At 33.9% G+C, this 14,197-nt stretch overlaps 1 protein-coding gene across 1 annotated transcript in view; it reads left to right on the plus strand.

The window, feature by feature from the left end:
- Positions 1-14,197, plus strand: part of Hao (Hydroxyacid oxidase) — a 65,909-nt gene that overhangs the window by 6,728 nt on the left and 44,984 nt on the right. Inside the window, exons 2-3 of the mRNA XM_081769887.1 lie at positions 4,141-4,292; positions 11,799-11,919. Coding sequence (XP_081626013.1) covers positions 4,141-4,292; positions 11,799-11,919 — 273 coding nt within the window. The remainder of the gene's footprint in view (positions 1-4,140; positions 4,293-11,798; positions 11,920-14,197) is intronic.

Consider the following 14,197-nt stretch of genomic DNA (forward strand, 5'->3'; position numbering starts at 1 on the left):
AGCAGAGGGAGTAAGCGTGTGGCTGTGTCGACTAACCTTCCTCCCTAAACGCATAACGTTTCCACTACTTCTACAACCGGCCGGTAAGAGGGCATTCCCTCGACATAACTTGTCATTAACAGCGGCGGTAATAATAACATATTGGAGAAACATTATAGGAAGTACAAGACCAACCAATAATTAGACTCTACCCTTGACATTGTCACATCCAAATGTGAGTGTTATTGTATGCCCACCGTCTCCGACGTGCCTTACTAAACTAGTAAGCAACATTATAGCTGAGATATAACATGACATGGAACAACTCGGAGATTTACATAAAATTTGTTGTGTGGCGACTTAATACATGAATTGTGATATATATATATATATATATATATATATATATATATATATATATATATATATATATATATATATATTGATAGACAATACGGAATGCCCGCTACTGGACAAACATGAGCTAGCTATCGCTAATCGATCTTTGCTTTATCAAGCAGATACTTGAGAAAATAAACAATACGGAATGCCCGCTACTGGACGAACATGAGCTAGATGGTAGCGAGTAATATATTATACATCTACACAACTCTGGGGAATGATTCCATTCAAAGCAAGAGAGAAACGGTGTTGATATCAGACTACCCCGCTGGCGTATGATTCGACTTACTGGATAGAGACTCACTTTCGTTTACTCGGACATGTTACGGACAAGATTTACTTTAGACAATATTATAGACATTGTAGAATTGATGCACACAATATGTAAATACACTGAGGAACCAATGATTAATGAATGTACGTATATTATTGTGCTTTATAAAAAGACTTGAGACAGTAGAATAAACACACGGTAGTAATAATATAACCTTTAGATATTGTAGACAGACACAACTTGGACGATTGTATGAACGGTGTACAAGTTCTTCACCACTTCTCGGCCGACATTACTTTCTCTATTCTTCACAGGACGGAATAGAGAATAAGATATAGTTACCTGGAACAGTGACCAAAGCTCACCCAAATGGTTCCCTGCTTCACAAGTAGACAACATTGCCCTCCCCCCGGACCAGTACATCGGGCTCCATTCGGGACGACATCCTAGGGTGGCAACCGGTTCAGAGGACTTCTTCGACATCTCACCATATAACAAGTGCAACCATAACCTCGGCGCAGGTTGATCAAACGGTGACCCCTTCTTGGTTAATAGCAAGGACATACATTCCGCTACTATCTCCACCAGGTAGACAAAATTATCACTGCAAAGCTGCTGCAACGTTCACCTTCGCAGCAGCGACCACAGTCAGGCACATTTAACTCCCACAAAAGCAGGCGGAACTGACGACAAGTAACAGAGGACAGAGTCCCTTATTAAGGAAAACGTAGGGACGGAAGACGGAAATTTGCAACGTCAAGAGGAAAAGGCCATACACCAATCGAATTTAGTTCCAGAGACAAATACCAAAAGGACTATTGAACTTCAGCTTCCATCACCGCAGTGGTTAGTGAGTGTCACACCAATCCCAGCCATACTCCAAACACGCACAGGTCGAGTGTTTATGGGTAAATTCTCTTGTAATTCACTGTATATATATTAGCCTAGCATACTGTTCGACTATGGCAACTCTTAAAGACAATTTGTGATAAAAGAACGATCACTCACTGCACTATTCACGATAATTTCATGTCCAAAGGACAGGAGTAAAAACTACGCCTCCCTCTTAACTACCGCCATGTTTTGTTTCAAAGGGCGGAAACAAAAGGGAGCGCGCTTCCGCAGCCCGCTCGCTCCTGATTGGTCGCTCCTTACTACGCATCAGAGCGTAGTATCGAAACAACAATTTTGAATAATAAAATATATATATCCCAATAAAAATAAAATTATATGAGTGAGCATTTATATATGCATGTTCATAATAATCCCTCCGTTTACATGAAACACAAAAATTTAAATTATTTCAAACAGTCAACGCTATTCACAGAAAACCGCTCAACGCGAAACATAGACATACAAAGAAAAGTAGCATATTCTGACTACATACATTAGTCCAATTGTCGACCATCTTGAATCCTTCACGAGAGTCGAGAATTGAGAAAATATATAAAAAAAAATAACACTAACTAAGAGCTGATTAAACATTTCCACAAATAATCTCTTTGAGAAAATGTAACGCTCAAAGAGGAACGTTACAAATAATAATAATAAAGAAAAGAAAAAGAAAAAGAAAATAAAAGAACATTGCAATATACGCAATATCTTGACAATCCTAGTGTCTGTGACATCTGGAGAAAGGATTTTTTCAAGTTGAAACCATGTTGAAATATAAAAGTTAGTTAAGATAATCAATTTAGCAAAAACGTTTGAACAGTTTGGGAATTTTGTTCGTTGTATGTGAAATTATAAGATTAAACTTAGACAAAATTCTAAGATATCGTAGAGAAAAAAGCTAATAATAATAATAATAATAATAATAATAATAATAATAATAATAATAATAATAATAATAATAATAATAATAATAATAACTTTTAACAATATGACCCATTTAAATTTTGAGTATTAAGTGATTTTCAGAAGTTCAAAAAATATAATTATTTTTCAACAGCACACTTACAGTTTTCATTTTACGGAAGATTTATTTTCAATAAATCACGTCACAGTCACTTAACTTATTGTGATTATGTACTTTTCAGAGGTGATATATAAATGTTGTTAGTTAGGCCTACTTGTATGCTTAACGTATTGCAGTTTTATATTGAAATACATCTGTTTGATTTATTAAGTAGCATGCACTTTGCAGCAGTAAATCTTGTTTTTAATTTTAACGCAGAGAAATGTTCATTAACGTTTAAAATTCCAGGAAAAAAAGATCAAACTTCATATTTTGTATTTTTTCTAAATGGCCCAACTTAATATATTTTAAGAGGGACCAAGTATTAATGCTTTCCTCTCTAGGAAAAGTTTCAAGCTACGGCATTGTCTGAAGTTTTCCTATCTAAGACGGATCATTAAATCACAAAAATTCACAGGTTGTGGGGAGGAAGTTATATACTTCAAGAAAATGATTAATTTCTTAGATAAATCGAAAATATTGAGCACAAAGAGATATATTAGGGAACCTCTTTTTAGCTTTCTGCCACACATGCAGTAACTATCCTGAGGACTTTCTTGTAAAATGAGCAAATAATTTAATACGCTACTGCAATTTTTAACAATTTGAATTTCAAATAAGGATTATGATGATTTTTTTTTTGGTAATCTAAATTAAAGAAAAAATCGAATCGCGCCATTACTGAAACATATTTAAGGTTATATTACTTTGCGTTGCTGAAAACTACTTCATGTCTACAAATAACAGCTCTAAATTACATATATATTCAGACAATTGTTACATTATACGTATATATTCTGGATCTGCCACTGGGTTATTGTCCCCATAACTAATGTACCTTAGGCTGCCTTTACACTAGGATCTTTTGAGCCGCTCACCTGTGAATCTGTAATGTGAAGGCATTGAATACTGGACTGGAAGAATGTTCATTTTACAGTTTGTTTCCTAAACTAGGAGAAGATGAAATAATTTTTTTCAATTACTTCACTATGTCTATATCTTCGTTTAATGAACTGTATAATAGTATAAAGTGTACATTTCCTCAGAGTAACAAGAAAATGAGAAAAATTTTAACATAAAATATATATGATGATATTGGATTCTCCTTTCCAACTGAGTTCATGCCCACGTGTGAACGGCTCTCATAAGACTGCCTGTTATTTTCTTCCCTTCCAGCAGCCCGCTCGAGGCAGCTATTGGCGGAGTGATGTACATAGCAGTTCAGATCCGCGGCTCACTTGCACCGAAGCGCTTGTGTGAAGGTTTTCATTTAAGACAATGTAAAGCTAGCAGCTGCAGTTCACGCGAGCTGGTCACAGGATCCTAGTGTGAAGGCTACCTTAGAGTGTAAGTAACTTTGCCAATACAAACATCGAAGCAGTAGACAATGCTTTTCATTTTGTTGAACCGAGAAACATGTTGTGACTTCTACATTGAAGAACCTTTTCTGTCAGGGTCTATTATACATATAGATCATTCTATCATTTATTTTGCTGCTTATAAAGCTAAGTTTTTGACTTTTTTTCAGGTGGAGAATACGACCTCGTTTCCTGCGAGATGTTTCTCGAAGAGACATGAAAGTTACCATTTTGGGAGAAACCATCAACTTGCCAATAGGTGTTTCACCAACTGCTATGCAGAAAATGGCTCATCACGACGGAGAATGTGCTACAGTTAAAGGTATTTATTTCCTCCAATTTTGACTTTTCTACAAGTAAATGTTAAATACTATTGACCTCTTTTATTGTTCTTTGCTTTGTGTTGAACGAAAATAAGGCACTTTTAACGATAATAGCGTTGGTTTGAGAGGAAATTGAATGGTGGTTTATTTCAGAACAAATATATACAGTGGAACCCCGGTATCTCAAAGCTTAATGGAATAAATAAAAATTCAAGCTTTTTGAGTAATCAATAGAGCAATCCACATTATGCTTTATTTTTGGTTAATTATGCTTTATTGTTTTGCAAATTATGATTTATTTTTAATTTCAATCGTTGTTTTACATTAATCGTGTATAATGTATAATATTTACTATACATTAAATATTCTAAATATCTTGGTCTATTTATTAATATTTTATGCAACCAGTTTCTTTCATATTTAATGAACTTTTAGAGGTACATATATACAGAAAGGGAAAGTAAAAGATGCCACCAAAAAGTACAGAAAGTGCTTAAGTTTAAGAGGTACACATAACGATATAGAATAGAGTTCTTTTGTACTATTCACTGTTGGCAGAAAGTTTTCTTCTTTTCCTTTTAAACTTTTCTCCACATCAAAGGATTACACCGAAATAAAAAATAAGCTTTTCATTGTTGTACTTTTACGTTCTCAATGATTTTCCATTGTAAATATTGATTTTAAAAAATATGAATACAGTATGTTAAACTTGCGGTTAAACAGAATTTTCCAAGAATTGTTCTAATAGAATTTTCCAAGAACTGTGCTATATATTTTAAATTATGCTTTATGCTTTATTTTCTAAAATTATGCTTTATTATGTTTTTAAAATTAGTTTCTTCTGGATCCTTAGACAACCATAACCATATTCAAGGTACCAACCATATGTGTGAATTGTTGTTATGCTTTTTATGCTTTTGGGTTGCCCTAGTAATCAAGGTTCGAGTTATCAAGGTGGCTGCAACAAAAACTCGCGATACCGCCGAGGTTCCACGTTCCTCATTAAAAGCGACTATATAACTTCTATAACTCGAAATGTGAAAGGTCCTTATATTAAATAAGATGACTGGCAAAAATAAAATACTACATATGTGTTGTTTTGGAGGGGTTTGGCTTTTATGTTTAGACGTTTAGGAAAACCAATGACAGGACTAGCAAACAATGGCAATTACGTAAAAGCATAGTTTTCGAGTTATTGATGTAACATTAAGAAATATTCGAATTATAGAGGTTAACTTCGACTTGTAGAAGTTGGCAGATACGAAAATTCGAGTTACCGAGGTTTTTTAAATACGATTATGAAGGTCATAAAGTTCGACTTATCGACAATGTAATTTTTAAACATTCGACTTACAGAGGTAATTTTAACATTGAGTGTTACTTAAAGTTGAAGGAAATCTTAAAAAAAAAAAACAACCTATTAAGGAATTCGAGTTATCGAAGTTCGAGGTCTAGCTGTAGTTTGTTTTGTTCTCTCTAATTTTAAAAAAAAATCTTACTAAGTTTCCCTGGCTTCATTGACAAGGCTATTACTGAGTGAAACGCAGGATATAAAACTGAGGAATAAAATAAGCATGTGAATTGTTTTCAGTGTTGGGTAAGTTACTTGTAAAAATGTAACGCGTTACAAGTTACTTTACTTTCTCTTAAAATGTAACGCGTTAGTAACGCGTTACTTGCCCCCAAAAAGTAACTGTTACTTTACTTCGAAAGTAACGCGTTACTAACGCGTTACTTTTAGGTCCGAAACTTTTAAAATGTGGAAAAAATTATGACTTCAATTTTCCCTACTACTATTACTAACGCTATTATTATTATTATTATTATTATTATTATTATTATTATTATTATTATTATTATTATTATTATTATTATTAATTATAACAACACTGTATGTAAAAAGGAAGATAGGTGGTTTGTATTTGAATACTAAAAAACTAGTTGATTGCCAATCTCGGTAGTTGTGAACATGGGCGCCCGCAGGATATTTTCCAAGGGGGGGGGGAAAGATACACACACACAATTGCTAGAATGAAACCCAGCAAAATAAAACTTCATTGCTATCAGCAGCACGTAAGCAAAAGAAAGAACAATGAGCGAAATTATCTTTTCAACTCAACTGACGGATACCATAATTCAAAATACTTAGCATTGCAAGCAGCACGAGGCTGAATATAATTATTAGTGAAAAAATATGAAACATCACATGGGGGAAAGGAATAGATTAAAATCTTGGGGATGTATTTGACTAAATTTTGTTACTCTAAATCATTTAGTGAATGTTGATTTTAAAAGTGTACTATTATCACCAATAGAGCCTATAAATGTTAACCTTTATCGAAAATCCAGGGAGGGGCAATTGCCCCTCTTGTACTCCTCTGTGGGCTCCCATGGTCGTGAAGTCTAGGAGTCAAGGACATTGTTCACGAGATTCTGAATTTCGGTTGAAGGTCTAGGTTGAGTATTCGTGCTCGAGCCAAACACTGTTAAAAGTTATAGGGCACTGGCCAAATATCTTCAAAACTGCTCGGCCTGGGTTTAGAATTGTCAATGACTCGAGCAGCTCGGCTCACAGCTCATTCACTATAGACCCGAACCGAAAAGTGAGCCGAGCCAACAGCTCACTCAACCGTCTCGGCTAGAGCCCTCGGCTTAGTTGAGCCGAACCGAGCAAATGACTCATCCCTACCAAGCCAGCTCGAGCTGATGGTTCACCCCAAGTGAGCCGGCTCCAGCCATCTTCTCAGTTGAGCCGAGCCGAACTGAGCTTGTTATAAAAAATCTCTTGTGGTCTCGTTATCGAGACGAGACGAGATGCGAGCAGTGTCCCCTCTCGTGAGCAACACTAAAAGTGTTCCATGGCTTTCGTTTTCCAGTGTAATCAGGCCATGATTTCAAGACGACTTAAAAAGAACGAGCCTTTTATCAAACTCGACTGGACTCGAAACTCGACGCGAAAAGCTGAATCGGCTGGGAACTCGACTCGAGGATATTACCCTTGACTTGACTCGAAACTCGACTTGAATTCGAAAGTCGAGTTTTAGCTTGACTCGTGTTCATCCCTATGCGTTAGAAAAAATGGTTGCTTATTATTATTCTGCTAAACTAATTATATAATAATAACGATGTTGATATGTAAAATTAAATATAAAGAGTATAGAGAAACATTACACTAAAATCAACGGGACTCTACGATAAGCAAACTGATCTCAAAAAACTCCAATATTACATACCATCAGCAAACTATTTTCTAGTGATAAATTAGGCCTGCTCATCAAAACACAGTTTATTCATATTAACTCCTTACTGTAAATCGTTAATTTGGTACCCTAGTTTTTGATAAATATTTTCCGTCGGGGCACTTCAGACACTTTACTTTTAAATTCTGTCCACCATCATCCTCACCTCTTAAGAAAAAACTATTCTTTCAAATGTTCGAACGGTGAAAATTTTCGTTCTCCATCTTTATAAAAACAACACCAATCAAAGTAAAATAGACTACCGGTATCATTGTACTCACAGTTCACTCACTGAATGTATTGGTTTGGAGCTGTCAGAATCTACGACAAAATCTTCTAGGTTCTTGCAATCAGTACACGTGATTTCCCTAAGGCTGTCCTTATCTTCAGAAAACAGCAAGTGGCACTACGAACTTATCGGTTTCTCTGTGTGTCTATGACTGTCGGTCACTGACATACGTAGTTCATGCTCGGTTGTTTCATTCTGAGAAATTCACTTACAGGAAAGAAACATTTGTTTCCGAAAAAAGAATATATACATATCTTATAGTTACTCATCCGAAAAGTAACGCGAAAAAAGTAACGCAAACTAGGTACGTTACTTAAAAATTTGTAACGCGTTACCGTTACAGTTACTTTGAAAAAATGTAACGCGTTACTAGGAACCGTTACTTAAAAAGTAACACGTTACAAGTAACGCGTTACTTGCGTTACGTTACTCCCCAACACTGATTGTTTTAAACTAATGTTTCTTTCTTTCAACAGCCACTTCAATATTCACCGTAGTTTCAGTAGACTATTAGAGAGAGGAACGTAGAACATAGAGTAAAAAATAAGCATGTGAACTATTTTAATCTAGTGTTTGCTTTCTTTCAGCAGTCACTTCAATAGTCACAGTAGTTTCATAGACTATTAGAGAGAGGAACTAGAACATAAAGTATAAGATAAGTATGTGAACTATTTTAATCTAGTGTTTGCTTTCTTTCAGCAGTCACTTCAATATTCACCGTAGTTTCAGTAGACTATTAGAGAGAGGAACGTAGAACATAGAGTATAAAATAAGCATGTGAACTATTTTAATCTAGTGTTTGCTTTCTTTCAGCAGTCACTTCAATAGTCACAGTAGTTTCATAGACTATTAGAGAGAGGAACTAGAACATAAAGTATAAGATAAGTATGTGAACTATTTTAATCTAGTGTTTGCTTTCTTTCAGCAGTCACTTCAATATTCACCGTAGTTTCAGTAGACTATTAGAGAGAGGAACGTAGAACATAGAGTATAAAATAAGCATGTGAACTATTTTAATCTAGTGTTTGCTTTCTTTCAGCAGTCACTTCAATAGTCACAGTAGTTTCATAGACTATTAGAGAGAGGAACTAGAACATAAAGTATAAGATAAGTATGTGAACTATTTTAATCTAGTGTTTGCTTTCTTTCAGCAGTCACTTCAATATTCACCGTAGTTTCAGTAGACTATTAGAGAGAGGAACGTAGAACATAGAGTATAAAATAAGCATGTGAACTATTTTAATCTAGTGTTTGCTTTCTTTCAGCAGTCACTTCAATAGTCACAGTAGTTTCATAGACTATTAGAGAGAGGAACTAGAACATAAAGTATAAGATAAGTATGTGAACTATTTTAATCTAGTGTTTGCTTTCTTTCAGCAGTCACTTCAATATTCACCGTAGTTTCAGTAGACTATTAGAGAGAGGAACGTAGAACATAGAGTATAAAATAAGCATGTGAACTATTTTAATCTAGTGTTTGCTTTCTTTCAGCAGTCACTTCAATAGTCACAGTAGTTTCATAGACTATTAGAGAGAGGAACTAGAACATAAAGTATAAGATAAGTATGTGAACTATTTTAATCTAGTGTTTGCTTTCTTTCAGCAGTCACTTCAATATTCACCGTAGTTTCAGTAGACTATTAGAGAGAGGAACGTAGAACATAGAGTATAAAATAAGCATGTGAACTATTTTAATCTAGTGTTTGCTTTCTTTCAGCAGTCACTTCAATAGTCACAGTAGTTTCATAGACTATTAGAGAGAGGAACTAGAACATAAAGTATAAGATAAGTATGTGAACTATTTTAATCTAGTGTTTGCTTTCTTTCAGCAGTCACTTCAATATTCACCGTAGTTTCAGTAGACTATTAGAGAGAGGAACGTAGAACATAGAGTATAAAATAAGCATGTGAACTATTTTAATCTAGTGTTTGCTTTCTTTCAGCAGTCACTTCAATAGTCACAGTAGTTTCATAGACTATTAGAGAGAGGAACTAGAACATAAAGTATAAGATAAGTATGTGAACTATTTTAATCTAGTGTTTGCTTTCTTTCAGCAGTCACTTCAATATTCACCGTAGTTTCAGTAGACTATTAGAGAGAGGAACGTAGAACATAGAGTATAAAATAAGCATGTGAACTATTTTAATCTAGTGTTTGCTTTCTTTCAGCAGTCACTTCAATAGTCACAGTAGTTTCATAGACTATTAGAGAGAGGAACTAGAACATAAAGTATAAGATAAGTATGTGAACTATTTTAATCTAGTGTTTGCTTTCTTTCAGCAGTCACTTCAATATTCACCGTAGTTTCAGTAGACTATTAGAGAGAGGAACGTAGAACATAGAGTATAAAATAAGCATGTGAACTATTTTAATCTAGTGTTTGCTTTCTTTCAGCAGTCACTTCAATAGTCACAGTAGTTTCATAGACTATTAGAGAGAGGAACTAGAACATAAAGTATAAGATAAGTATGTGAACTATTTTAATCTAGTGTTTGCTTTCTTTCAGCAGTCACTTCAATATTCACCGTAGTTTCAGTAGACTATTAGAGAGAGGAACGTAGAACATAGAGTATAAAATAAGCATGTGAACTATTTTAATCTAGTGTTTGCTTTCTTTCAGCAGTCACTTCAATAGTCACAGTAGTTTCATAGACTATTAGAGAGAGGAACTAGAACATAAAGTATAAGATAAGTATGTGAACTATTTTAATCTAGTGTTTGCTTTCTTTCAGCAGTCACTTCAATATTCACCGTAGTTTCAGTAGACTATTAGAGAGAGGAACGTAGAACATAGAGTATAAAATAAGCATGTGAACTATTTTAATCTAGTGTTTGCTTTCTTTCAGCAGTCACTTCAATAGTCACAGTAGTTTCATAGACTATTAGAGAGAGGAACTAGAACATAAAGTATAAGATAAGTATGTGAACTATTTTAATCTAGTGTTTGCTTTCTTTCAGCAGTCACTTCAATATTCACCGTAGTTTCAGTAGACTATTAGAGAGAGGAACGTAGAACATAGAGTATAAAATAAGCATGTGAACTATTTTAATCTAGTGTTTGCTTTCTTTCAGCAGTCACTTCAATAGTCACAGTAGTTTCATAGACTATTAGAGAGAGGAACTAGAACATAAAGTATAAGATAAGTATGTGAACTATTTTAATCTAGTGTTTGCTTTCTTTCAGCAGTCACTTCAATATTCACCGTAGTTTCAGTAGACTATTAGAGAGAGGAACGTAGAACATAGAGTATAAAATAAGCATGTGAACTATTTTAATCTAGTGTTTGCTTTCTTTCAGCAGTCACTTCAATAGTCACAGTAGTTTCATAGACTATTAGAGAGAGGAACTAGAACATAAAGTATAAGATAAGTATGTGAACTATTTTAATCTAGTGTTTGCTTTCTTTCAGCAGTCACTTCAATATTCACCGTAGTTTCAGTAGACTATTAGAGAGAGGAACGTAGAACATAGAGTATAAAATAAGCATGTGAACTATTTTAATCTAGTGTTTGCTTTCTTTCAGCAGTCACTTCAATAGTCACAGTAGTTTCATAGACTATTAGAGAGAGGAACTAGAACATAAAGTATAAGATAAGTATGTGAACTATTTTAATCTAGTGTTTGCTTTCTTTCAGCAGTCACTTCAATATTCACCGTAGTTTCAGTAGACTATTAGAGAGAGGAACGTAGAACATAGAGTATAAAATAAGCATGTGAACTATTTTAATCTAGTGTTTGCTTTCTTTCAGCAGTCACTTCAATAGTCACAGTAGTTTCATAGACTATTAGAGAGAGGAACTAGAACATAAAGTATAAGATAAGTATGTGAACTATTTTAATCTAGTGTTTGCTTTCTTTCAGCAGTCACTTCAATATTCACCGTAGTTTCAGTAGACTATTAGAGAGAGGAACGTAGAACATAGAGTATAAAATAGGCATGTGAACTATTTTAATGTAGTGTTTGCTTTGTTTCAGCGGCTGCTTCAATGGGAACCATTTTCATCCAAAGCACCATTTCCACATGTAGTATCGAAGAAGTAGCGAAATCAGCGCCACATGGAATTAAATGGTTTCAACTCTACATTTACAAAGATAGGTCTGTTTACTTTGCAATGTCTTGATTTTGATAGGTGCACAGAAGTAACATACTGTACTGTTAACATTCTTCTCTTCCAATCTGGAAAAACCTGATTTCGAATCTAGCAGCAAGATATTCAAAATTTTCCCTTGATTATACCGAGAGAATACCTTTAAATAGCTTCTGACCGATTTTCTCCTAAAACCCCTTCGAATGTTTTATTTTTTATTGTTCTTTTTTTTTTTTTTTTTTTTACAAAAAAATACATATGTTTAAGTTCATCTCCAGAACTTTATTGGTATTGATTTAGACTATGTCCAACATCTGTCATGCTATAAAACTTCCCTATATACTAACATGGCATTTTTCCGTAGAAAGTATTATGAAAGTTATTTATTTTTACATTTCAAAAATTCGTCGAGACATTTGTTACAATTAAAACTTTATGTTCACTTTTAATTTTTCTCACTATGGTAATACTAGAACGCGCTAATTAAAAAAATTCCATTTGAAAGTGTTTTTTTTTTTTTAATACTAGCTGAACCTGCGATGTCTGCACAGCGCATATGAGCTCTCCTTCTCATTCCTCACAACATCTGTACATGTCCCTTTACAGACACAAGTGAAAGACATCTTGATAAGAAAAAAATCGGCAAGAAGTATTACAAAGGGGAGATTTTTCGATTATTTTTTCTCAATATCTTTCACCGTTTGCAAAATTTACGCCTACTTCCTGTTGGAGTTTCTAAGTCATGTATGACCAGTGTTTTCTTTCTTCTTGCATACAGTATGTAATAAGCAAATACGTTACATACATAATTAATTATAATGTCAGTTATATATGGTGTTCATTGGGCAACACACTCCAAAAATAAAGATTCATCTTATAATGGAGAAATGGTTATCCTTCCTTTTTCAGTATTATTTAGCCATGAAACAAACGCCTGAGACATATTCAACCCGTATATACACAACAATGTGGTGTTGGAATGTATAATGCGTAGGATATGATGCTTTAGATTTTTCTTTTTAAATTTAAACACTTCCAGTGTACACGTAAAAATGTAATAAAGAAATAATGGCCATGTTTTTTTAAATATTCAATTAGAACTGGACAATCTATGCAAAATTTGCAATCGATCAGTGAAAACATCATCTTTCTAGAGCCTGTAGTTTTCGAGATCTCATTGTCGAAAGGATTGGCCACAAACATATAAACGTCCAGAATCATATAGTTTAAAAGAACTCCAAAAATGACAGCACAATTTATTTGCCTTGATTTTGGAGAAGACTTATTAAAATACAAAAGTTTTGAACAATAGCTTTAAAACATAAACTTTATAAAAAAGATGTATTTTAATAATAATTTATTTAAAGTACACATACTTTAAAATATTGTCTTTGTTAAACGTGAAATCACAAGTAACCGTAAGTCAAAGGGTTGAAATCCAAAATTAAGGTTGGAGTTCAGGCGTTTTTATAGCTTTTATAGTATTTTAATAGATAGACTAGCTGGACCTGCGCTCTCTACACAGCGCATCATTCACATATGAGCATGAATCTCCTTGTTATTCCTCATAACATCTATACATATTCCTTTGCAGACAAGTGTTGTTGCAAAATTTGAGACTACGTCCGATTGGAGTTTTTAATTCATGTGCGACCAGTGTTTACTTTCTTCTTGCATGCAGTATGTAATAGGCAAATACATTACACAAACAGTTAATTATAACGTCAGTGATATACGGTGTTTATTGAGCAAAACACCCCAAACGATAAAGATTCATCTTAGACTGGAGAAATGATTATCCTTCGTTTTTCATTATCATTTGGCCATGGAACAAACGCCTGGTAGATATACAACCGTCATATACAATTATGTTGTGTTTTAATGCATAACTCGTAGGATACGATGCTTTAGTTTTTTAAAACAATTCCAACACATCCAGTGCACCCGTAAAAGTGTAATAAAGAAATAACGGCCATGTTTTATAAATATTCAATTAGAACTGAACAATCTATGCAAAATTTGCAATCGATCAGTGAAAACGTCATCTATCTAGAGGCTGTAATTCCCGAGATTTCATTGTCGAAGGGATTGGCCACAAACATATAAACGTCCAGAATCATATAGTTTAAAAGAACTCCAAAAATGGCAGCACAATTTATTTGCCTTGATTTTGGAGAAGACTTATTAAAATACAAAGGTTTTGAACAATAATTTTAACAAATAAACGTTATAAAAGAGATATATTTAAATAACTTATTTAAAGTACACATTCTTTAAAATATTATT

This window comes from Thermobia domestica, chromosome 8 (assembly GCF_964235325.1).
Source record: "Thermobia domestica chromosome 8, izTheDome1.hap1.1, whole genome shotgun sequence".
Lineage (NCBI taxonomy): Eukaryota > Metazoa > Arthropoda > Insecta > Zygentoma > Lepismatidae > Thermobia > Thermobia domestica.